General features: G+C 42.6%; 1 protein-coding gene across 11 annotated transcripts in view; it reads right to left on the bottom strand.

The window, feature by feature from the left end:
• Nucleotides 1-27,202, bottom strand: part of TPK1 (thiamin pyrophosphokinase 1) — a 217,401-nt gene that overhangs the window by 24,581 nt on the left and 165,618 nt on the right. The window contains exon 9 of one of the 11 annotated variants that reach the window (XM_083407141.1): nucleotides 8,558-8,638. The exons of 7 other annotated variants lie outside the window; for them this stretch is intronic. In XM_083407141.1, the coding sequence (XP_083263267.1) occupies nucleotides 8,580-8,638 (59 nt within the window). In that variant the 3' untranslated portion in view covers nucleotides 8,558-8,579. Of the gene's footprint in view, nucleotides 1-8,557; nucleotides 8,639-20,362; nucleotides 27,195-27,202 lie in introns of those variants that run through there. 3 more of the 11 variants (XR_014503867.1, XM_083407143.1, XM_083407138.1) reach the window with 3 other exon arrangements.

Genomic DNA, 27,202 nt, shown 5'->3' with positions numbered 1-27,202 from the left:
AAGAGAAAGCAGGGAAATAAGCCTGGGAAGCTCATTTCCATTTAAAATACAGTATTAGTTACTCAACTTTTTACCATCCCGCCTCCCCCGGCTCCTGTCCATTTTCTTTGGAATCCAGGAGTGGATTTAAGCTTTTTAATCAACACACAACACTGATTTCTGAACAGAGGGGAGTCCACACAGGCCTGCTATTAAGCACGGACTGTTAATAGTCCTTCTCTAGCAAATCACAGCAGCAGTTAAAGGCAGCATTATCTTGGCTTTTGCAGAAATGACCTTTAAAAATTATATTAAACATCTGTAATTGATTGCACTGGTTTCCAGACAATTGTTTTAAATAAAAAAAGCCAGTTGTGGACTGCTTTCTCTTTGCTGCATGGGAAATGTCCATGGCATGTTTTATTTTGGTTTGCTTGGTCTCCAGAATTGCACAAATTAATGAAAAACTTTCTAAAACAATCTGTAATTTAATCTTTAATTACATTACAATCATGTTTGTAAACATAATAAAGCAGGTTGCTCACAGAGATTAGGCCAGTTCAAGTGGTGCAGCAGCCACATCAGAGGTGGAATTGAAATGTGCGGTTGGAAGAGCTGTGCAATGCAGCACTTGCTGGGCTCTGCCATCTCAGACAGCAGGTGATGAACTGCATTTCTGAATGATCCCCTACATCCAAAACAAAACAAAATACAACTCTCCCTTAACATTTTCCAACCAAGGAAACAACTTGTCAGGGAACTGGAACAGTTTTTAGATGGGGGCAGACTGCCAACAGCACGTGACACCTCTGCAAAAACATCTGCACCAGCTGCTTAGATGCTACCAAGTCTGAATAATTTGGGCCCAGGATACCTTAGGGCTGCCTGACCCCTTATGGCCCAGCCTGGTCACTGAGATCACCCCTTCCCCTCTTTTACAGAGGCCCAACTGACCTCAACTAGAAGTCCAATGCTGAGGACCATTCTTTAAGCAGAGATTCAGCTTGACTCTCAGGTCTCTCCAGCAGTCCTTTGTAGCTGTTTAATTTTCAGTCATCTGATATATCTGTATTCTTGATATATTTTATAATATGGCACCAGAAAGAAGACTGAATAAACCCCTGACTTGCTCTGAGAGTGACCTGCTGGTTCGATTGTCCCTATTTTCAACAAATGATGTTTCGCCAGTAGGAATATCCGATTTTTCTCTTGAAGCCTTAAGCAAGGAGAAGGGATGAAGAGGTCTTGTGGACAAGAAGCAAACTCGAGAGCGTACTATCAATACTATCTCCAGCATCCACCTACCCACCGGTGAACAAAGGCTGGCAGCATTACACCCCCTGGGGAAGCAGATTTACTGGGAGCTAAGTCAGGCGGAAATATTTTTCCCTCCTCTTTTGGGGGCCTTGAGGATGCAGAGGAAGACTTTCCTGATCTGAAGGAGGAGGGGCAGGGAGACCCCATCCTGCCTAGCCCCTCTATTCTGAATGGAAAAGAAGGGACAAGACTTGGGAAATTGTTGGGTAGTATGAAAAAACTGAGTCTGGCATGACTTTTCCTTAGGCTTGTTGGCGGAAGATAGGGCCTTCTTCTTATCCCTAGTATCCACCAGGTGAGGTTCCAGAGATTCCCCAAAGGGTTCTGACCCTGAAAAGGTAATGAGATCATAAAGGATTGTGACGCAGTGTCGGCACCCCACTGTCATAACCAGATTGTCCTGTAGGCCACTGTGGAAGTAGCTAAGGACCATGCATTAATTGCAGAGTGTCCATGGAAGGGTCTGCAGCCAATGCTGAAGCATAGGTCATCTTTTTCAAGGGATCCTTAATAAACTTGGGAATATCTGCATGTGATCTCATCTCTACAGCTCACTGCTTTAAACACATAAACACAGAGAAGGTGGTGGAAGCCTGAAAGGCAAAAGCATTGGCCTCGAACGCAGACCTCAGGGACGCTTCCACTCGTTTCTCACATGGATACCTGGGACCCCTTCGCCTTCTGAAGGGAATACCAAGGCTGAAGCCAGGACTACCATGGTGGATAATCACTGGACCTCTGAGGTGATTCATAAACTTATCTGGAAAGACACAATAGAATGTTTCTTTCCCCATTTGCAAGGAGCCTATGTGGGGTTCCTCATTCCGCACCCCAAGGTTTCTCAAAGGGAAGGGAACAGAGACAGACTTAGCTGCTGTGGCAGGAAGAGCTTTCGTTGCTTCCAAGGGCCCCGTGGGGGGGGGGGCTGTCTCTTCCTCTGGCAATTGCAGCACCTGACAAGCCTTTTTAAGAAAGGCATAAAAACCTCAGCAGAGAACACCCTCTGTTGGTTCTTAACCTCAATCTCTTCCTCTTCTGAGAGCTCCCTCTCTTTCATGTCTGGGTTGGACTGGGGGGACCCCAATTCAGGCTGTTCCCCAGAGGCCACCCACTGGGCTGCAGTGGCACCCTGAGACCCGGGGAGTAGAAGCGATGTCTCCTGTTGAACTACTGCCTGAGGAACAGATGTCTTAGCCAGTTTTGGTGGCAAAGGAGGGTCAACCAGAAAGGGCTCCTGGGACCTTGGATGCGAGGGGCAGGAGGGGGGGCTTTGAGCCCCTCTTTCCCCTGTGGCTGTGGGTGAACTGCTTGTACTTGTATTTACTGTTATGGTGACGAAGCAAGCTGGTCCAGGTGTAAAAACCGGCAGAGGTGGTTATCTGTGGAGATAAACCCCTTCATCGAAGAAAGCAGTAGGGGGAGTCATCCCTATCAGGAATGGCGTCCCCCTCCATCCGGTAAATTCCAAATTCACAAAGTGAATTCTCTTTTTCTTCCCTGTTTATGGAATTCTCTCCTTGAACAGGGGTGCAGTGCCAACTTTTCTTTCTCTCCTGTTGAGCTCCATATTCATCCCTCCCCAAAAGGCAGCCATGTCCAAAAGAAAAGAAAAAGAAACAGGACCACAAAATGATGTGGGTATGCTACCCCCTCAGCCACGCCATCAGTGGGCAGAAAAGTTACCGACATCAGCTACTGCCGCATTTGCTCCCAGAGAGATCTTTGTAGTTCTCCTTTGTTCAGAACAGAAGGCCAAATGGGTGTCTAATCCTGGCATCCAATGATATTTAGACATGTTCGGTGTAAGAGAGGCTAAATTGGTACAAACATGAACTAAGAATAAAGAGCAAATGCTCTCTTGCGCATCATGGGTTTTTGTAGTGCTATCTTTTGAGACCCTTTGTGGGCACCATAGAAGGTATAAGCAAGCACCCACACTGGTGATACCCAGAGGGACCCTGATGGCGCCATATAGATAAGTACTTAATTCACTTTAAGATTATTTAGGACCTTTTCTTTGCTGTTCCTTGTCACTGCTCAAACCAGAGCCAAGGGGAAATGGAATTCTGTAACTCCAGAAGGCAACACTGTGTTAGAAACACAGAAGTGAATGCTGAGTTATTAAATTAAGGACAAAGTGCACACGCTAAATAAATAGAAAAGGAAACAGAAGGCAATCCAAGCTGTTGTGCTTTGCCTCACATTTTCAGATATTTAATATCTTGCAAAACAGTTTTATCATAATTCTGTGATGGCTGGCAGGAATGTATTTTCTTAAATCCCCATTCTACACATGCAGGCCTTTTTACAGCTGGCTTAAGTGATCCAGTAGTAACTGTTTATATTGCCTTGTATGAAAACATGTCAGCACTTGGAAGAGTGCCCTGACTCCCACTGAGTTCAGCGTTTACCAGGGCACCACGGGGGGGGGGGGGGGGGAGGGAGCCAAGCAGCAAAGCCCCAGCTCTTGCCAAACTTGGTGGGAGCCAAGGAACTCCTCGAAGTGTTGCCGCCCACTTAGGTTCCCTGGCTGGGGACTGTGCGCCAGAACTCCTCCCTTTTGGGGGTGGAGGGGGGGGGCAGAGGACTGCCTCTTGCACTCTTCGACTACCTGAGGGGGCTGCTTCCCCTTGCATCCTGGGTGGGCTGCTTCTGTCCATATCCATTGGTACCTCACAATACAGAGACATCTTGTTCTTAAAAATGGTCTTTGCCCTCACATATCAGCCGCTCTCACCTAGCAGGTTTTGCTGAAAACAAAGAAATCAGTGGGAACAATTAATATGGCTGCTGTTCATTTTTATTCACAGCATACAGATACTGTGAGCACCTGGAAGGTGAGGGGGGGGGGACTTATCTAACTTTTCACAGGTGATCAGCTCTTAAGGATATGGGGCAGGTACAGCAGAAAAAGCTATAACAGAACATTGCCTTTTCTTAATGACAGCCCTCAGCTAATACCTCTCCAGCTCAGCTCAGCTCATCAATCATCTAAATTCAGTTTGGGGAGATGATTTCTCTCTCACACAGGCCTTGACTGGTAGGACTGCTCTTGAAGCAACTGCTCAGCAACAACATTAGGCCACATAATAGAGATGCAAGCCTAGGAACAAACTGCATTTCTGCAGTTATTAAGTTCCTTCTTTTTCCAGTTGTAACCAATACAGTCATTAGGAAGACAAAGAATACCCCCCCATATCCCCCCAACTGGGGGCATGTGACCCCCTGGAGGGCCCCAGGATATTCCAAGGGGGCCAAAGGCGAAAATTGCGTAAATGGGGGATCACAGCATGAGGTTAGGGGGCCACAAAGGGAAGTGAGAAGTGGAGATTTTTTTAAAAATCCTGATTAGCTGGCTATCCCCTTGGCCAATCAGAAGCGGGTAAGGGGCAGCCCTCCAGGGCCTAGTACTCCCTTTTTCAGGTGCATTTTCTTGGAGCAGTTCTGGTTTGTTTCCGGGGGGGGGGGGGAGAGGGCGACCGCAGAGGCTCCTGTTTTGACACGTAGAGCCCGAAATCCAGAACCCCCAGGTCAGGTAAGTGCGGTGTGGGGTGGCAATGGGAAGGGCTGGGCAAGGGGACCTGCTTGTTTGCCTGGGGCTCCAATGTGCCGCCCCCAAGGTAAGTGCCACTGGGGGCGCCCCCCTGCCCCCGGCTACGCTACTGGGTTGGATGGCCATCTGCCATGGATGCTTCAGCAGAGTTTCCTACGTTGACAGGGTTGCAGTAGAAGGATGACCCCGGGGGTCCCTTCCAGATCTGTTTTTCTGCTTCAACAATAGTTCATCATGTTCTTACCATTTTATGTAATTGTATTTTGGATATGTTATAAAATTCTAAACAAAACATGTTCTATTTACAAACAAAACATTTAAAAGGCTACCTTTCTACTGGTAGGATGGGGTGGGGGGCACAGGAAGGAAACAAGGTGGGACGGGGGCCACGGTCGCAAAAGGTTGGGAAACGCTGGTCTATTGCACACTGCAGAAATGTTTTGGTGTCTGGTGCTGTATGATCTGGTTTGATTTTGTGTTAGCATGTGTTGGTGACAACATACAGGTTCAGTGTAGGTGGGAGGGGCTTATATTTTGGATTGTGTTAGTTAGATTCCAAAATATAATTAACACACTCAATTTTCCAATAAATGTACAGGCCTCCTTTCTTCCCATTTTAAGAAAATTAGTGAATTTTATCATACTTAAAATACTTTAATAGGCATTGAAAGCTTGTTAGCTCCTTTTTTCTAGTTGACTCATTATGGCAACCATCAGAAGATAAATTATCATTTTCTGGTGTTCCTTAAAGATTCTTGTTTTAAAATATCAAAAAAGAATCACCAATGGGTATAAAAGGAGTCTATACGTAATCTGTCCTGCCTTCTATATGATTCATTCCTAAAATTCCTTTATTGTAGGACAAGTGCAATGAGAAATTTCGACTCATTAAATGTTGAATGCAATTCTCTTGCTAGTTCATGTTGGTGGATGAGGCAGCCCGCCCCCCTTACTACTGGTTATTTTAACTTCTTAAAAGAAAACTCTGGCACTTGGAGACTTAGGGAATTCCAAACAGGAAAAAGATTTTTATTTTACAACTAAATTGTTGAAATAAAAGATGTGTCAGGAGACAGAATTTTTTCAAGAAACAGTAAACTTTCTCTCCCTCTCTCACCCCTCCCCATGGATGTTATAGGCTTTCCTTAAACTAATTGCAGGGATGGTACAGCTTAGGTGTTAATACTTGCATTCTTAAATAAGGTGGTACTTTCTATCAGTTTCCTAATCTTCTATAGCTCTCACTCCTGAGGCTCCTCGTATAGCAGACCCAGCGGATCACCACACCTCTCATAACTGGTTTGGGATCTTCTCCTTCCAGAAGATCACTCCCCTCCTTACTGAATTGAGACCCAAGTAGAATCTTCCCTCACACCTCTCCACTCCTGTCCCAATTCAGCTTCCCAGCTATTCTCTTGTCTGTATAATCCTAAGAAGACTTAAGAGCTTCAAACTAAGCCCAGAGACTTCCTTCTCTGGATGGAGATGTTCCTCAGAGTGGATCTTACGTACCCCAACCCTCAACTGTCTTCCTCTTTCCCCTCCCTAAGTGCTGACCTCACCCCCTCTTACTAGCTGTACCTGCAGCCAATCAGAAGGAGGCTACAGTCCCGCACTCTGGTGGAATCCCAAAGCACAGCATCACCAAACTCTGGTCTACCAGAGCTTTCCAGCACAGTGGATAAAGGAAGCAACAGGATAAGAACCAACTAGAAGGAGTAGGAGCGAAACCCATTGCTTCCTTCAATGATATTAATATTGTATGAAATATTAAAGTTGCACCCAACCCCCATGGAGGCCATTCTCCAGAGGAGGACTGAACTTCTTCAGCAGTTCATGAGGTTTACAAAGAACCCTTATTTGTAGGGACAAGCCCTCATATGCAAGCTGTGAAAGAGTGTAAGAACTGCCCTGTTGGATCAAACTGCAAGCAAGGCATAAAGGCCGCAGTTCTTCCTGTGGACTGTGCTCATCAATAGGCACTCAGATGGATGCAAATCCTGAAGGCAGAAGTGGCATTTTGGCATTGTGGTATTGGTTTTGCCGAAGAAGTGAGCCCTTTAATTTTCCCATTTTGCATTCTGCTTGTTTGTAATAAGATAGCCCATTCAATGTTAAGATTCATCATTATGAAATCAAGTTCAGTTCTGCATCTCAAGAACTGTAGCTCAACTCCTGCAGTTGTTATCAAAAGGGAGGAATAAACAGAGGAATTGGCAAATGCTGACTATCTTGTAATGTAATATGCTATGTTATAGATTATTTCTATGCCACCTTTTCAGCCAAACAGCCCTCAACACAGCTCACAAAAGTTAACAGAAATACAATTCCATGCTATATTTTAAGCCCCACACTTGTCGTCAAGAAAGCGAAAGAAATTATTCCTTCCTGTTCAGGATTTGATGGCGAGTTCTAATGCTTTAGGTTTATTTCTTTACCTTGCATAACCAGGAGACATTTAATGTGCAAGATACTTAGCACACATTAAAATTATTCTAAAAGCCAAATGCTTTTAGCTTTCCAAAATGCAAATCATATTAATGGGAAAAAAGCAAAACTAAACTCAGAGAGCTAGGAAGACAAATTAAAGCCAATAAAGTTTGCGAGGAAAAAAGATGTGTTCTAAAAGAACTACAGAAGGCTCTTCTGAAGCAATGCAAATGTCAAAGCCCATACCCAGCACTGATTAATAAAATGCTAACAGGAACTGTTGCTGGTTGTGGTGCTGTGTCACATCCTGGGACCTCAACACAGCTTATAAAGACTAATTAAACACCCGATGCTCCCACAAAAAGCAATAGGCAAACATTATTATACCTATTAAGTACAAATAAAGCAAAGTTGTGATGTTTAATTACAGAGAACACTTCATTAACAAATAGTTTTTCTCCACAAAAATGTTACATTGTCTACTATGTTTGGAACAAAACTTTAACTCATTTTTTTTTAAATTAAGGAGAGATTAATGGCACCTGAATTTGCAGTGAGCCCAGGCATATGCAAAGAGCAGATAACATTAAATGGGTAGTTAAACATGCAACAACTAACCAAGAGTTAGAGGACACTCCTGGGAGCAGAGTTCCCCCCTCTAAATGGGAAAAGCACGGCTAATAAGAGGTGGCCCATATGGGTGAAGCAGTAGCCTAAGATGCTAGAACTCTGGATGGTAACACTTCAGGCTGGAAGTGGAGGATGCCGTATTTTTGAATGCCGACGCCCAAGAAGTCAATAAGAGAGAAACACCCCCAACAGCAACAACAAGTAGAGGATGGGGTGAACCAACACCAGGCCGCCAAAGGTGGAAAAAAATCTACCCCTCAAAAAGCAAGACTATAATTTGATGCACAAAACACATTCTGGTATTACAAACTGGTGGAACAGTGTCTGGAACTTTGCTCTTCCGGAAAAACTTATTGAAGCAAAACCAGGCTCCTTTATGGCAGTCCGGTGGGAATTTTTAGATTTTGGGCTCACCTACAATTGTTTCACAAACAACAAAGTAGGGACTCGGTTACATTAATCATATAACAATGTGACACCAGATGGTGTTGTAGAGCTGAAATAGTTTCCATTGTGAGTTTTACAACGGTTTTTCCATACTGTTTTCAGAGCAATTTTTTTATATAGCTGTGTAGATCTAGCCTGGGAGAGAACAGTATCTGCAAACCTTGCTTCATATCATTGGTTCTATAATTTCTAGGAACTTACTCTTTTCATGAAAGCTGGGAATCTATTCTCTCCACACCCTTTCCAAGAACTCTAAGAAACAGAATTGAGGGTGAGGCGATGCTGTTGGAAGTGCCAGAAGATATAATGTAAGATGAGTCTCTCAGACTTAATGAGCTACCAATTTCACACAATGACAGTATAAAATAGGAACACAGAGCCAAACACAGAGACAATTCCGGAGAACCACAAATAGAAATTTCTCTCGTAGTGCAGGCATCTACACTGCAACTTCTGATTTCCCATCCATTCTTTGTATTTCTTTCTCTGGATTCAAACAGAAGGGAGGGCAGCCCATTCTTTTTGTTAGGGCAGCTGGAAGGGCAAAGTGCAAAGGTGACTTTAAAAGGCTGATCTGTAGGTGCTTATCAAAAAAATGGAAAACTGCATGAAATCAGAATGTAAACCAATCTTTAGTTAAAATGTGCAGGTAAACCTGAGCCTCTATTATAGAAAAACGGCACACTTGCAATTAGTATTCATAAGGAGACTGGAGAACCCTCCTTGTTTCATTTAAAAATAATTTCAGTACTAAACCATATCAAATAGAAAATACCCCAATAGTCCCCCTCCTTCAAATTTAGAAGCCATCTGTTGAACATATTTTGACTAAGCAAATGGGACTAGAAATATACTGATTTGCCAAGTTAACACTTTTCAATGCACCTTGTTTCAGCAGCAACAGTCTCGTAGCACCTTAAAGAAGAGCAGTTTAACAGCTAAAAATACAAAGTGTGAATGCAGAAAACACATTCACAAGCATTCAAATCATATGGGTACAATAATCAGAGAAATAAGATTGACAGTGCTTCCTTCCTGTTTCAGTGGCAAACCTGAGCTTGCTGCTGCAGGTGTGAAAAAGCTCAACCTTGTGGAAATACAAAACCAGGAACCGAAAAGCACATAAAACAAGCTTCCCCATTCCTATCTTCAAGGCCACAGTGAAAATGTGAAAAAGAAAGTTCAGGTTCCTGTTCTGCAGCAATGTAGCATATTAAAAGATTTTGAAGCAAAAGCTTGTTTTCACCCTGATTTGTGTGCTTTCTTTCAGCTACGTTCTGTCCATGAAAGCTTTCTAGGCAAATATGGAACGGTTACGTTGAATACACAAATATAAAAATGTGAAATTCCAATAAGCTTTCAGTCAGCTTGAATGCAATCTGTATTATACATGAACACTATTTGCTAATATTCACTGCTAAAGGGTTTATTAGATAACCAACAAGGGGCAGGGAAAGCTCACAAGCATTTTCTCATCTTCACATTTCATAGTGCTTTCCCAATGTCCACAACATTTTCACTGTATGCCTGTCTTTTTCTTTTTCTGTGTATCATCAGTTTTCATAATTTAGCTGGATTTCTCCTAAGCAGTTCAAAGAACAGAATATTTCACTCACATAGATTTTAGTGTGGCAGGCTAGTTTCCTTACAGGTCTTGCAAGTGTCAGCTCTGGTGTGTGAGTAATTCAAGCAAAACCAAGATTACTGGGTAAATTTAAAATTTGGATCTTTTTTTTTTAAAACTGTCCCAGTTAATGTGGCACAAATGGTCAGTGAGAGATCAAACCTGGATCATTTTGGGGCCATGTGTAACATTCTGTCCACTGTGCAGGTCCAGGGTGGCACAAAAAATGTGCACCTCCACTCTGCCCCAGAGTGGCTAGGAGCCTGCCCCCCTGTCCACACGCTCCTTGGGCCACTCCTCCACTGCTCTGGGCAGCCGGGAAAGACTCCCAGGCTCTAAAGGGAGTGCCCAGCAGGGCTCAGAGGGAAGAAAGACTGAGAGAGCAGGCTAGAGTTGCAGGATGAGGAAGGAGGCAGAAGGGAAAACAGTGGGCAGAGGCAGGCAGGCAGAGGAGGGGATGTGGAGCAGAGCAGAGCAGACCCCAGTGTCAGGCTCGAGGAATCCTCTCCATCCCCCTGATGGCACCAAGAATCAGGGAGGAAACAAGGAAATTCTTACTTATGATTTATTCCATCATCACAGTGAAAGACAAAGGAATCCAATCATTCCTCCATGACAGAGATGCTTGCACTGAGCTCCCCCCCTTCCCTTCTAACAACAACTACCCCTGCTTCTACGGCATCCGCCCGAGGCCAACTGTCGTTGTGCCCTTTGTTCTTGCACCCTTAACAAACGGTGCGTTTTGGGAGAAGGGGGGTCGGTTATGCTGTCCAGCGATGTGTCAGCTGGCTGCTGTCTCCCCTCCTCCTTCCCCTAACACCGCATAACTCTGCTGTTCTCCCGTCTCTGAGCTGTCATCTTCCTCCAAGCCCTGGTGTAATTTGAGACTGCCTTCCTCTTCCCTGGAAGCTACAAACAAAAGTGGGAGGGGGGACACGACCTCCACCACTCCTCCTCCTCTTCAGTCCAGTCCCTGACACTCAGTGACCATGGAGGAAGTCACTGGCGGAGCACAAAAGGTGACCAAAAAACAACAACACGAAACACTTTCCGAGTTTCTGGTCTCTCCCAGCTCCAGGTGCACCAATACATCTCCTTGCCAAGGGTGCAAAGGAGCCTTGGTATGCCTCTGACACTGTGTTGTGTTAACACACACCAGCACTTACATTAAGGAGGGCTATTCATGTTTAATGCTGATCTTTGAATGTTGCAGAATTTGCAGAATGTTGCGAGAGCCAGCGTGGTGTAGTGGTTAAGAGCGGTAGTCTCCTAATCTGGGGAACCGGGTTCGCTTCCCCGCTCCTCCGCATGCAGCTGCTGGGTGACCTTGGGCCAGTCACACTTCTCTGAAGTCTCTCAGCCCCACTCACCCCACAGAGTGTTTGTTGTGGGGGAGGAAGGAAAAGGAGAATGTTAGCCACTTTGAGACTCCTTAAAGGGAGTGATAAAGCGGGATATCAAATCCAAACCCTTCAAACTCTTGGGTCTTGTGCTTTAAGATATTCTACTGTTCTTTATTAACAAGACTTTAATTGTGTTTCAAAGTTGTTACTCACCTCTTTAATACTTTTTGGTCAGAACACGAAACTTAAGAAAACCCACCTGTCCCAGCATCCTGCCTTTGCAGTGGCCAACCAGCTGCCTATAGGGAGTCAGCATAGGAAGGACCCGAGTAAAACAGCAGCCTCCTCACTTTAAAAGTGTTTAATATTTTTAATATTTCTGAAATGAATAATTATTTTTTAATAATTTAAACCTAATTTGACATATATAACACTCAATTATTATTTTTTTGGGGAATATATTTCTTGCTAGGTCTTATTTCCTTAAATGTCAGCATTTAATGTTCTATTGACTGTAAATTCTTTTTTCTTTTCATTCCCGATAGCCAATTTTCATAACTTCAAATTCAAATATTCCAAAATTAAAACAAGTCTGAACTTTTGGAACCCCCCCCCCCCGAAATAACCAATATTATTTTCATTTTTAAGATGAACAACTTTGTTTCTTTAATTTTTTCCTATTACAGCTATGGATTGTAGGAAAATTGTACAAAATGGCTACCTAGTAGCCATTTCCCCTCCACAATGTCCAAAAACCAAAAAATTTTCAACCATAAATTTAATTCTTTGTCGAGAAAGAGCATGTCTTTGCAATAATTTTTCGGTTACATCATGCTCACACATTTTTCCATTTATAAAATCTTTTGAGTGCTGGTGTATTTTTTTCCTGAAATCCTCATCACATTATTGAGTTCTGTGTAAAATTTCAAAGAGATCTGATCATTGGTTATGGAGGAGGGGGAATGTACACAAGGGTATCTTGTGCCGAGGGTCTCAAGAGGGACAAACAACACAGATTTAACGAAACTTCGAAGTGCTATAAAATTAAAACCATTTGAGATAGAGGGGGGAAATTCAAGGGGGTTTCTTTCAACCATAAGGGAAGGGTGTACACCAAGTTTCATCAAAATCTGAGATGGTGTGTGACAAAACCCTTGTTTTTTGCATTGATTTGATGTGGAATGACCTGAATATATCCTGTGAATCTTAAGTTCTCCTTCTCTCTGCACTAGGCAGATTTTCCAGATATATAGGTAAGATGACTATCAGATGCTAAGTACATAAAGGTTATTAAATTCAGCAGTTTAACAACCTCTCTGTCCTGAATTTTCAAAAGTCGCCTGATTTCCAAACTCTTCAGGGGTTGAACATTTATCTTGATGTGATGTGGTACCGAACACCTTGACTTCAATTAATCGTGATTCTCCCTGAGAATATTCCCAGGCTGCATTCCATACCCTGTATGCTGTTAAAGGGATTGTGCTTCACATTCCACTTGTTGCCTACAGGTTTCTGTCCTCCATGGGGAAGGAATCATTTACAAGGGTCTACAGTATCCAACATATAGAGCCATCATCCATCACTCATCAGTTACAATTCCCATTTGCATCCATTTATCTAATCTCAGGCTACAGGAACTGCCATGCTTAAGTAGTTCCAAACTACTTTAATAAAAAATGAAAATGCTGGTGATTACCACAACGTAATTATCCTAAAACACTGCTGCACTTCGTACTTAATTGTGTCCCTTTTCAGGTTTAATTTTGATTAAGAATATCACAAAAACACAGACTCAGCAACAAAAAGACAACTCATAATCATCAATCCATTTTAACTGGAACTACCAATATTGCCAATATCTTCTCAGCAGCTCAGCGTGGGCAGAAAGACCAAATGTTGACAGTCAGCTGGCAAAGACAGAAGCCTATGGGCTTCATTCACCAACAAGTTGTCTATATCAAAGGAAAATGCACTATATTCAGGAGCTTCGTTTTAGACAGTGCCACTGAATAAACCTGGTGGTGGGAAGGGCAAGAGAATCTTGGGGTTCTGCATCAATGTCTCCGGAAAACTGCCTACTACTGCCCTGCTGCTCCCCAACTTTGGAGCTAGGGCCAGATGTTTAGGCATCCTGGTGCTTTAAAAACAGAGAAAATGCCCAAACTTCTATACATAACAATAACTGATGTTTTAAAGTTATCACAGTTATTCAGAATAGCTGAGAGAGAGTTCTATAGTAATGTAGCAGCTCAATCTGTACACAGCCTATTTGGATAATATGCAAATGAGCTCCTGCAAAGTATATATTGTTAATCCCAACTGCCCAACACCACTGATTAGGAAATAAAAACCAAAGAAAAGGGGGGATTTGGAAGCTCTTCAGATGCAGTTTACCCAAACAAAGAAAATGTGGGTTTTAAATTGTAGAGCTGCAAAAAATGTCACTGAAGAAGTACGCAGACCTTTCAAGGCATGGATCTGAGATGGTGGGCTTAGTGATGTAGCAGCCAGAGCAGAGGCCCCCAAGCTCCTGCCCCCCCCCAATGGACACTTGAAAATTGTTGAGTCTTGGCAGGCCACTTAATTATTTTTCTGCCTGTTGTACCAATTGTAATGTGCTGTGCTGGATGCTTTTTTTTATTTTAATTGTCTTTTTATTGCTTATTTGATTTCTTATATATTGCATTTTTTATAATTACAATATAAAAATAAAACAAGCAATAAAATACAATTAACATCAACATGAATATTTAATGTGATGGATGCACTGCCAGAAATCCCAACACTGTGGACCAACAGAATGGAGCTTTGGGACTGCTGGTGGTCCATTTGGGGAACTCCTGAGTACACCGTGGCCCCCCAGGTTCAAACCTTCACTCAGCCATGAAGCTCACTGAGTGACCTTGGATCAGTCATTTATTTCTCAGCATAACTACCTCACAGGATTGTACTCAGAAGAAAATTAGGGGTATGGGGGAAGAGACCATGGACGCTGCCTTGAGCTCCTTGAGGAAAGTGGGATATCACTGCAGTAAAGAAGCTTCTCTGTAGACTGAAGCAAGCTTTCCCTGCCAGACTTGCCCTCTACCGTTCCCCCCCCGCCAGCACGCCCAAGATGGAAAGCACCCCTCCATGACACCATGCGCCTAGCTGCTCAGGAATGATGTTGGCCCTAAGCGATGCAGGCAGCATAGCCAGACCTTCCTCCATAAAGGGGATACGTTTACAATTAAACACATCATTACAGCTGTAAGGTCAGGCCTCGGGGTGCACTGAAACAATTAATGATTTTCATTCTGGTTCCCAACAGTATAGAAATAGCTCCACAGTGTGCATGGGTACACTGACAAACACACTTTATAGATTCTAATTTAGCATTTATTGACCATGACGATGCAGCTGATAAATGTTCTGACTGTGCAGGTTCATCACACACTGTGACCACAGATGTCACTTGTAGTGTAGTAAAAGTAGCAGACATACTATACGGCCTGCACAGCTTTTTCTGTAGATGGCAGTGTATGTCAAACTATGGGGCTTTCTTCCCCAGAAATCTTATAGGCAGTGAAAACTAATCTAAACAGAGCATCTAACACAATATGTAAAGAATGCTCACTCAAAATCACAGATCATTTCACAATATTAAGCTTCTGAAAACAACACTGGAAAGCTACCACTAATTGGTGATTTCATCACTAATTGCCTATTGTTAATACCAGGCATGTAGTGGTGCTGCACATAATTTTTCTAAAAATGAAAGAGAAAGAATAATAAAATCATAGAACGGTAGAGTTGCAAGGAACCCCAAGGGTCATCTAGTCCAACCCCCTGCAATGCAGGAATCTCAGCTAAAGCACCCGTGACAACATCCAAGAGACAGAAAGAGAGAGAGGCCTTTTTATGAACAGATTATTGTGCTTGGCACAAACTTGGAAGTCACTACACAAAAGCAGTTTTTGGCAGTTCTTTGGAGAAGTTGAGAAGTCTGATTATAATGTAGCCATGGATATAAAGAAAATGGAAGGCAGAACTATTTTCTACATGGCCATTTTACATGAAAGACCAAGCGAACCCAAGAACTACCTTATTGGACTAGACCAAACAATTGACAAGTTTATCTTGTGATGGGCATGCTAATTTTCTGTACAGTTGCAGCAAGACAGTAAGTGAGCCAACAGTAGAAAACTAGGAGCAGCCTTTCCCTGACCAGAAGGTATGAGAAATCTTTGGCAAGTCTCTTTGCCTTCTTTGGTGGGTGGCTTTGCAGGAGGGCCATGGGCAGGACAGATTGTCTGCCTGCTGCCAAATTAGCCAATGGCGGCAGGACTTTGAAGGCGTTCCCCTGGGCGCAGGACCAACTGTCCAATGGCAGAGCTGGGTCCCGTGCCCAGGGCCAGGATAAATTCCAGGCCTGCCTGGCCACTCAGCCTCTTTTCGCCACACTGGCTCTCCCACCCTCCCTCCCTTAGCTTAGGGCTTTCGTGGACAATGCCGCCATATTTCAGGGCTGGGCAGGAATTTTTACACTTGGCAAATTGGCACCAGCCAGCTGGCTTTCACCTACCTCATAGCAATTTTCACACCTTTGAAAGGCGGATAGGCATTGGGTAAACTTAGATATTGATTGGAGGAGAGGTTGTAGCCTCTGCCTGCCCCTCCATGGGTAAGGGTATCCTGTTAAAAGGATCCAAGAAAAGTGTCTCCTGTCCGATGTCCAGATGGGGGCCAGGGCCATACTCATCCAATGGGAACCACTTAGGGGATGCCCAGATTTGATGTGGGTCATAGGGCGTCCCTTCTGGTTTCCCTGGTTTCCCTTTGCCCTAATGTCACTGCCAGCAGGTGGGCTGGCGTGCTATATGCAGCTACTTGTCCCAATGCCATTGGCAGAAGTTTCACATCTGTAACCAATAAAGTTGTGATCCCATAAAGCCAGTACGCGGTGCAATGTCTAGTTGTTTAATCCTTAGGGAATGGGGTGGTCATGGGGTCTTGACTATTTCAGAAAAATATATGGGACAAGGGGGAAAAGGTTTGGCCAACGACTTTGGAGAGAAGTGGTTTGGCTTTCTAACTCATACGATGCAACATAACTCCTCCAACAACACATGACACTTTATGGCAGGACTTATTAGGCTAAGTATTGAATTTAAAGTAACACTGCCATGCATGTATAGCCTTGCACCATATGATGTTGTTTGATGTCCTGTTTCACAGGTGCTCAGCCCTGCTCCTTCAACAACATACACCCCAAACTAACTGAAACATGAACAAAATAAGCAGACCCCCCTACCTAGCCCAACAGCCACTCATTTTAAAATAAAGATTAAAAAAAGGGAAGGGCAGAAGGACTTGGTGGGCCCCATAGTGTCCGCATTGGGGGTGTCAGGTCTCTACGAAAGTAACAGAGAGACCTAATCTTACAGTGCTGATCATTTAATCCACAGGGAAGGAGAGAAGGAAGAGGGCTTGATCAGAGGGATTGGTGGTTGCTTCTGGATAAGAAACATAAGAACCTGGTTGTGTCACTCTTTATTCAGGGAGGGAATCACATGTGGAAGGCTACTGCTGCATCTGTATGGACAAAATAACCATTTACTCAAAGGGAAAAGCAGCAGATCTTCCTCCTCTGCACCAGAGGGAGACAAGAGACAGCCAGGTCCTTTCTCTTGGCTGGAGAGCAGCAATTACTGCATGGCTACTCCCTCTCGGAACTGCTTCCTCTGTTGTCCAGTATGTGGTACTGAGAGGTATATATGCTAAGGGCACCACTAAAAACATCATGGCTAATAGCTGTTGACAGACCTATCCTCTACAAATTTGTCTAATTTTTTAAAAAGCCACCTAAGCTTACTCAACATCACATTTCTTGGCCAAGGAATGAACGACATCCTTTTGTCTGTCCTGAATCTATTACCTCCATATAATTTTTAGAGGAAGGAACTACGTTAGTAGAAAAACAGCATTTTGAAAGTGTTATAAACATGCAACACAAATGGCACTGGAGAGCAAAAAAAATGTATTTGCGTTTTTCCAAAGCATTTTTCTTTTGATACAATGATTTAATTTCTGACTTATTTATAGCTTCCCCCCATGTGTAGATCCACCCTACATTACAATGAAACTATACCAAAAACATGCACAACTCACTACTAAGATTTAAATTTGTGAGGGTGTGTGTGCGCGGAACCTTATCTGAAAATGTAGGGGGGGATGGTAAGGATTTGAGGTGTCTATCTGGAATACCAGATAATTTAATTTATGATTGCTGTGAAATAGAATGATGATTACAAATAGAGCAATACTTTGCAAACAGGAGTTTTTAATTTGAAGGTAATTGCTAGCAAATTTCAGAGCTGTTAACTATGGATTAAAAGGACAACTGACTCACTCACATTCAGAAATCAGCGTTTGATTAGAGACTACAATGTGATAATAAAGGCATAATCAAGATGTGGAAAAACCTTTTGATAAATAATGCGTGAATGGCATTTTTTGACAACGTACCTTTGCTATGTACAATGAATATCTTATTATTTTCCCTCTGTCAAACTTCTGCTTCTTTTCAAATATCAGCTTTATCAACATTCCTTATGTGCCTGATTTCCAGCTGTTCTGCTTCAAAATTAGAAGCCTTCCCTTTGATGAATGTTCATGCAGCTGATTAGAAAATTGCCTCACAAACAGAGCCCTTGAGCTGAAAGCCAATCAGGAGAGATGCCACATAATGCAAGAGGGGACCTTCTGGATCAGACCGAGGCCGATCGAGGCCACTGCCCTAGTTCCTGGATGCCTTCCCAAATCTTCTCCCAGAGTTCAGATGACCTTTCCATCCTCGTCCTCCTCCTCCCTTAAGGGAAGGGCATCAAAGCACTGCGCATGCTGCTCACGGAGAGGACGTGTGCATGCATATGCCTTTGTCCACTTCTTAAGCTGAACTGGGCTGCTTTTACCCTCTAAGGCACTTCTCCACCCTCCCAAGGGGACATGCTCTGCAGCAAGAAAGCCTTTCCAAACCAAGAGAAAAGCAAATCCTCACCCCTGTACGAAACTCTCAGTGTCAGGCTGTGCAGTCATTCACTGTGTAGGTGACAAAAATGTGGTGACCCCAAAGACTATCTAGTTCATGCACGTCCAAAGTCTGTTTCGGGGGCCAAATCTGGCCTGCCAGTTGGTTTAATCTGGCCCATGTGGCTCAAAGCTCAACAACGTCAATCCTAAAAAAAGGTCAACAACTCTGGTCGGCCCTCATGCCTGTTCACTTCATCAAATCTGGCCCTCTTTGAAAAGATGTTTGGGCACCCCTGATCTAGTTCCATTGACAAATGTCAGGGAATGCAGGACAAATGGGAACCACTTCACCCGCCCCCTGCCAAAGGTGAAGCAAGTTTGCCAGACTTGTTTGGCAGGCTTGATTGGTGACTTCTGACCAAAACTTAGAATAGTACAGTGCTTCCCAAACTCCCACCACCACAAGGGACCACTTGAAAATTGCTGAAGGTTTTGGCAGCCTACTTGATGGTTTTTATCCCTGTTGCAGCAACTGTAATGTGCTGTGCTAGATGCTGTATGATTTTTAATCGTATTTTTACAGGAACCCACCCTGAAATAGTGGATTGCTTGTTCTCAATTAAAAACTAGCAAAGTGAGAGCACAATAAAGAAAAGTCACTTTGCAAAGCACTTTGTGCCCAGATTCCCAATGAGTGATTGATAGGTGTTTGGCAAGCACCACACAGAATGCTTTGCAAATCCCATGCCTAGCGCTTTTCATACGCAGCTGGTTGTCAGGGGTTTGCGCAGCTGCACAAAGAGCTGAGTAAACTCTTCAAGCTCCCTTCCCTCACCCAACTTCGATGTGTCCGATGACTGGCACATGGGTGGTGCTGCCTACTTTCAAGGTTGGCTCACGGGGTGGCAGGGAAAAGATCTGGTCCACTGGGCCAAAAATGGTTCTGTTGGGTCCCCTCTGTCTATAGGCTTGCCGACACTCTCAGTGAACCCTTCAATGCTACATCCTTAAGAGCATCAGTCTCGGGGGTGATCTTGGGAAAGAAGACGAGGGCTCTCATTTGCCTTGTTCCCAAAGCAGCAGGGTGTTCTCTGGGCTGCGGTGAGCAGCCAAGCTCCCCCACGAAGAATACCCCCCTGCCCCATTTCACAGTGGATGAATATTTGTTAAAAGAAATATTTTTAATGAATGAATGAATGGTCTCTTAAAAGGGAATATTCAGCTCAGACTTAGTGTAAACCAGTAGAAAAACCCCCTGAAGATTAACGGCTTTCACTTAAGATTTATAGTGTCATTTGCTCTGTTCTAGCCAAAAGAAAATTCAGTATTGAAAAGCAATATTTAGGAGCTGTCATGTACCTGCATTTCCATATTTAGATAGAATAGCCTTGTTTCCCCCCAAAGCCAGATTTTACACTTCTGGTTTACAAGGAAAACATGCTATGACTAAATGCTGTTGTGGTGTATCCCTTGTAACCTGATAAAGATGTAAACTGTAGGCGCTGCATTTTATTATTTTAACTTGAGTTTAGCCACGTTGCATGGAATAAATCAATACCTGAATATGGAATCCTACATCTATAAAGTAAGGGTTGTCTTTCGATACTGAAGGTGCTTCAGGCCAGAGTACCTGGAGAGATGCACTCCTCAAAGGACACATCCTTGTCTCTTCCTCCCAGCCTTCTCCTGCAGTGTGTTTCATGGGGGTCCCAATCCAAGTCAGATATGTAATCTGCTACAGCATGCTGGCTCTCCAGAATGAGGGAAAGTAGGGTTGTTGTAAAATGTCAGGGAAACATATGTGTGTTCGTTTTAAACTGTTTTTAACATTGAATTTTAAATTACTGCAACCTGATTTAGGATCTTCTGGTGAAGGAATGGTAAGAAATCAAATTTACAGTAATAATATTATATTTTTTTCATAATCGGTAAATAATCTTGCATTGTATTGGATCATAAATGCTACAGCTTCACCATTCCTAATGCTTTCGAGACTCAAGGAAAAAATATGGAAGCCGCATTTCAGTGTGAAATACTGCTGTTTCTCATATCATGTCAGTTTGGAATCAACCGCTTCCTAGAGGGAATGTGGCACCTGGTTTTTTCCAATGATTCCTTCATTGACCTAGGCTGAGGCTGAGAAACCAAAGTTTTTGATATGCTATCACAGAACTGAATAATGTGTATCGTGGTTGTTTAATTCATAGGGAGGAAAGGCTATTATTGTTCTGATTTATTATCATTTTTTTGTATTAAATGTTTAATTGTAATAATGTATTAGCCCCTCAAATATTATTTCTACATATAAATATGACAACAACAACCATATCAGCAATTTGCATATGAGTGCCAAATAAATATTTTACCTTTAAACTACAATTTAATTTCATATTTGACCTATCTCGTTTCTTGTCATGGATCCAAAGAGGGCTCAATAAAACATTATGATTAATAATGTCACAGTGTAGTAAGGATGTTTACATGTCTACTCACAATGCTGTGACTCAAGAAATGGCTTTTTCTTGCAGGTTGGCGTGTTTATGCCATGGAAATTCTATTCAGTATTGATCCAGAACAGAACTCCAACATTTGTTAGCAGAGTAAAAACTTAAACACGTTGTAGGATTCTCAAAAAATAGACCAGAGGCAATTATATTTCATCCAGCAGAGCTTTACTGCTACTGAAGGCAAATGAGCATCATGGTCACAAATCCAATACATTCAGGACTGGTGCAGTCCATAAGAAATCCAGTTGCAGCAGAGTTAACTTAAACTTACAATAACTTATAGTAAGTCTGTCTAACCTTAACACTATATACAGAACACCACACCAGAAGGAAAGAGAGATGGAGAGTGAAAGTGAAACTCAGGCTCCTTCTGGCCCTACTTACATAGTCAGCAGGACCTTGACAGAAGAGATAAGAGAACCAGTTTAACCCAGCTGTACTCAGCTTCTCTGAAGGAATAACCCAAACACCACGAACCTCCTGCTTGTTTCTTTCACACAGAGAAGCCTCCAGAACCCTCTTGAATTAATTAGAATAGGAAAGATCTCTACACATCAGATCAATACTTTCTGCACCAAGAAATGCAAACTGACAGTTTATGTATCTTGCCCATTTCATAATTTTACACCTAGCAGTGGACCCTGGAGAGTGGGAGATGTGGAATGGCTCAGAGCCTTGGAAGAAATTAATGGGAAGTAGCAAGCCATTGCTCTAGACAACCTGTTTTTTGGAAAGGTTTCAATAACAAGACACCATCCATTTATTATGCTTGATTTGGGTCTTTCAATATGAAAATAATGCAATGCATTTGCAAGAGTAAGACAAATGAGCATCTCTACACCGGCTAATTTTTTACTGGCCTGGCTTCATGAACACTGTTCGGCCATGCTTCTGCAGTTGTCTAAAGGAGTTGATTTCCATAATATTTCATGGAAGAAACTTGTCAGAAAGGTGACTAACAGAGGCAGAAGATTTCCCCGCAGACATTTACTATATTTATGGCTGCCATAAAACCTGGATTTTTCCCGATATTACCGGGATTTCAAAGGCGGAATTGACATCTGGGATGGGGGTGGGAATTTCCGAAAGGTGGCACTTTGTCCTGGATTTTTGGCAAGTCAATCAAAAAACTTTGGGGTTTGTCTGACAATTTCAGTGGTTTCCTTAAAAAAGGCTCAACAATTTTGGGGTCTTCCTATAAAAAGGTCAACAACTTTTTGGTGTCCTGGTTTTTACTTTTTTAAATATGGCAACCCTACTATATTTTCTGTTCAAAATAGGGGCCATCTGCAGCAGGTTTAGTAATGTGTCAAAAGCAGCAAATGCAAGGATAAAATTATAGAGGAATTTTTTATTTTTTTTTAAGGAGCCCCATGAGATAAATTTGGGCTGCATGGATTCAAACACTCACATCGTTCTACCAGCCAACAATTTCCTGGCAGAGCGGCTTTCATACTTTCCAACTTCAGGGGACATTTTCACTGAAGATGTCACCAAGCTTCTGTAATTCCTTGGCTCTGAATATGAACCTCAGTGACTTGCAATGCTCAGAACAGATACAAGGAGTGCATCACCCCCCCCCCCGAGATTTTCTCCAAGTCAGCAAAGGAGGGAGGAAAGATGAGCCTCAAAAATAGCCCACTTTCCTAAAAGAAGTTAGGGGAAAGAATCAGTGGAAAACTTAACAGAATAGGAACAAACTGATTGTCGGGATTTATTTAACAGAGAGGAAAAAAGAGGGGAAGAAGCAAGAGGAACAACTGAGGTTGGTATACCACTCTCATTAGGTTTCTAAGCAAGACAGTAAGTGAGGATGGAGTCCAAAATTAGTGGGTATAACATTTTGTCTAGAAAATCCCCATTGTTTGGCCAAGCATTTCTAGAGAATTCATTTGATTCAGTGTTGGCCATTTACTCTGTATTTTATGATTTCGTTTTTTAAAATAGATTTTAATGATTTTATTGTACCAACATGTTTTTCTTATGAGTTGGTGGTTTATAAATAAAAAATCTACTATATATTGTGGAAAGTTGCTTGTCTGCCTGTTTGCTATGCATCTGGACACCTCTTAAGATATCATAACCAAAATTTGACTGATGGTTCCTGAAATCAAGAAGCAAGTTTGGATACAATTGTATGCCATTTGGAATCAAGATGTTGAACTGAAAATTTGAAAACTGCACTTATTTTAACCAAATTTTGCATAACTGTTCCCAAGATCAAGGAGCAAGTTTTGTCTATGTTTGGATACAATTGGATGCCATTTTGAATCAAGATGGGGGACTGAACCTTTCAAAACTGCACTGCTTTTTTGGTTTCTTGGAAATCCTAAGCAATGCTGGGTACAAGGCTGCTTACACACTTATAAACAAACAAACAAACAAACAAACAATGGCACCCAGAGTCTCTCAGACCTGTTCTGACTCAGATGGTCCTGGGAGGCAGGTGTCAGTAAGCCTGCTGTGTGACTGTAGAAGACAGTGGCTGCTCTGTCCTCCATAAGCTTCTCTGCATGGTTTCTTTTTACTTCCATCCTTTCTGCAATCTCCTTGGTCTCTCTGTTTCCTCTCCTGGTCGTCAGCTTGCTTCAGAGTATCCTCCATTTCACCCCAAACTACTCAGTGGAAACTCCTATGGCAAAAAGGGGGCTGTCCCAGGTATCCCACACGACGCGACGCAGCATAAGGTTACATTATTAGCCTTAATACCACTGTATGTCTTAGAGCATGTTGCAAAGGCACATGAAGCAACAGTCCTGCTGAAGCTATGTAAGTTCTGGCCCACTGCTAGCTGAGAGACCACTAGGCAACCCTGTATCTGATGCCCTGAATTCTAGGCTTAGGCCTACTTTGCATTTGTAGGGGGGAGAGGAGAAAGATTTGGCTTTCTGAATGCTACAACTGCTCTGCACAGCACCAGCCTTGGCTTGACTGCAACATCTGCCCTGCTTAAGTGTGTTTCAAATAGGCTTCACCATGCAGTAACTGATTGGTCCCCAAAAGACACATAGCAAAATATTTGCAGCTGAAGCAGCTGCTCTAATGCCGAGTTCCAGGGCCCAAAGAGAGCATGGCCGTGGCATCAGGTGTGACGGTCTTTTACTTAAAGAACAACTGCGGCTGAGAGAGCAGCAAATGGCTGCCATAAGGGATTTGAAACAAAGCGTTCTGACTAATGAACTGAAAACAAAACAAAATCAAATACAGATGGTGGGCAGGTTGGATCAAGTAGCTGCTAAGGGAACCTTTCACTTACGGTAAGTTGGTTACTGCTTACAATTCCAAGTAGGTTGGTGACAGGACTTCTACATGAAAAGAATGTGCTTTTTCACTGACCACTGGTTTCCATCCCCACACACCAAAGTTTACTATCTGAACCCTTCTCCCATTGCTATTTCGCATCACTAAATCATCCTCTGTCCTTCACCAGAGCAAAAGCAGGGCAGTAAACAGATCATAACTATTTCCTTTTAAAAATAAGTATGTGGAATAGAGTGTTTAACCATATAATGAATCTGATCTCCATTGAGCTGCCACTCAAATCCATTCTTTAGCGATGGTTTGGGTAGGTCAATATAGGCAGAACAGAGAGGGGGGAAGGATGCAATACCCTGACATTTTCTGTTTACTCAGTCAAGGACTTAGACACATCTGAGTGTTTATTATTCAGTTTAAAGGACATGTTCAAAAAACACAATTGCCTATCATACGTTGTTATATGTAACAATTCAAAATGAACCTCACCATCTTAAAACGTGAATTGGCAGACTTCACAGCACATTTCACTATGATGTTCATGCCCTTCCAAATGTGCCCTAGAGATACTTTGCAATTGTCATTCACATAGAAACTTGATTTTTTAGAAACCTGGAGGACAGTGCTGAAACCAGAAGTATGTCAAGATCAAAAAGGAAATGCGGACTTGTGTCTACCAGGAAACATTCTGTCTCTTGAAAATGTGAAACATTGGAGTACATAATATATGTAACCGAGTCCCAAACATATCACATTGAGGTCTTGATCAAAATTCAAGCTCTTATTTGAATAGTAATATCTCATCTATACAATGCCTCTTCTCAGTGTGCAATGTTTCTGGGATTCTGGGATGTGATCTGGGATTCGCCCATCAAAAATGGTGTCTGGATAGAATTTCGAAAAGCGGCAAAAACCTGGGTGTATGGCAGCCCATACTGGAAATGTTGATTTTTGGAGATTTTGCCAAAAAAACCCCAACCCCCTAAGCTTTAGTGTCCGGATTTTGAAATATGGCAACCCTATGCGTTGGAAAGATCACTTTATAGCATCTTCCAGGAAACAAGTTTTCAAGAACATAAAGCACTCACCAAATATACTTGCCAAGAAAGAGAAAAACAAATGTGTCACAAAATCAAAACATGTTTAAGGAAGTCCTCTCTTCTATAGAGTGTCTTTGCACTCAGAGATTCTGCCTGTAAAGTCGAGCTTGGGAAACCCACTGTAGACACACACATTACACCTTTTTTGAAAAAGAGACAGAGAAGTCTAGTCTGAACTAACATTCATTGATTTCCATAGAGTTGGACATGTAATCAAGACACGCAGTTTCATTTAGTATTATTGCTGGAGGGAGAGTGCATAGATTTCACTTTTGATTAATATTCTCATCAACTTGTATTTTCTTTATTTCTATTTGGTATTCCATTGCTTTCTAAAGGGTCAGAGTACATTTTTTATTTGTAAAATGTATTTGCTGCATTACTAGTCTGCAAGCTCTCAAATGAGATCTCTATATATACACTAACTATATTATCTATCTCTATTAAAACCACAGTATGCTATTTGCAGTTCTAGTAAGCAACATTCAGATATTGAAAGTAAGAGGAAAAATAGATGACGTCAAACATCAGCTGCCTCTTAGCACCACCAACAGTATCCTGGACAAAAAAGATTTAAACAAATCTCCTAAAAGAGTGAACTGGCCAGATGATTGTTGTTTAGAAAAGGGGTTTTGCCACATTACTTGGAAATCAGACTCAGCACATTCCCATTATGCAAAGGACGGACTTCATCTGGGAAAATCCTTTCCCCCACATCAACAGGTCACAAGAAGCAGGTTCAGTGTGGTCTTAAAGGATGGAGAGAAGCAGTGAAGAAATGGTAAGCACCCTGAGCACTGGACTGGTGGGCACTGGATTACCCATAAAAAACTCTCACGGCCTACTTGCCAGAGGGAACGTGGGAGTGAGATGCCTCCTTGGCAGTCTCACTGACTCCAAAAGCTATACTTGCTGAGGGATGGGTCATGCAAACCTCTCAGGTGTGTTGGAAATGAAGAAGAGGGCCTGGTGTAGCACTGACCCAGTGTTTGCAGCCAGACAAGTGTTTCCCATCCCAAGTGATTGGGAGGAATGGTGGTTCCTAGTATTCTGGTAACAAGGACACTTGCACCGAGCCTGGAGTGGCTGTCTTTCAACTAAATAAAATGCTACAGATCATCCATGTAAATCAACAAGCTTGTGACTCATAGTTCCACACATTTACTGCCTAGTCCTTTCATTCCAGGATCTGTAGAAACAATGTTGTACATTGCATGTGTGTCACCATCAACACCTGGCTAAGCTCCACACAACACCCCCCCCATTCAAAAGCAGCATATTGCAGGTCAGAATCAGTGTTGCAGTTCACACGCACGACTGGTTTAAATGTGTATCAACTTGCAGAACTTGCCTCCTCCTCCTTCACCCATCTTTTTGAAAATAATATACTGAAATCGACTGCCTGTTTGGGATAGCTATCTGCAATACTGAATATGGAGTTTTTGGATAAGGAGCAGAAAACCACAAATATATTCCCTGCAGTTTTGCGGGGGGGGGGGGGGGACAAAGAATAAATGAGAGGGGAAGATAGCATCTTATTTTTCCTATTTTGCCTTTCTTATTTTCAACAAACTATCTATGATAAAAGGACCTCCAGCCATATAATTTTTTCCAGAACTGAGAAAAAAATGACATACAAGCAGTTCAGGGCAAAAGGGGAGGGGGCTTTTAATAACCTCTATTGTTCTATTATTTACCTGTCAATTTTATGGCTTATAAAGTATGAGATTTAGGCCTTAGAAACCTGCTTTCCTTGAAGAGTAATGCATTGGAGAGGGTACTGTATCATGACCTCAACAAACCTTTTACTGAAAAAATAGAATTCTCAGGAGCAAACACACTTCTCTCTGTGATGATGCAAGCTTATATACAGTGGTACCTCAGGTTACAGACGCTTCAGGTTACAGACGCTTTAGGTTACAGACTCTGCTAACCCAGAAATAGTACCTCGGGTTAAGAACTTTGCTTCAGGATGAGAACATAAATCGTGCGGTGGTGCTGAGGCA

The sequence above is a fragment of the Podarcis tiliguerta genome (genome assembly GCF_965153285.1).
Source record: "Podarcis tiliguerta genome assembly, chromosome: 12".
Classification (NCBI taxonomy): domain Eukaryota; kingdom Metazoa; phylum Chordata; class Lepidosauria; order Squamata; family Lacertidae; genus Podarcis; species Podarcis tiliguerta.
This window is presented reverse-complemented; position numbering and strand designations above follow the sequence as displayed.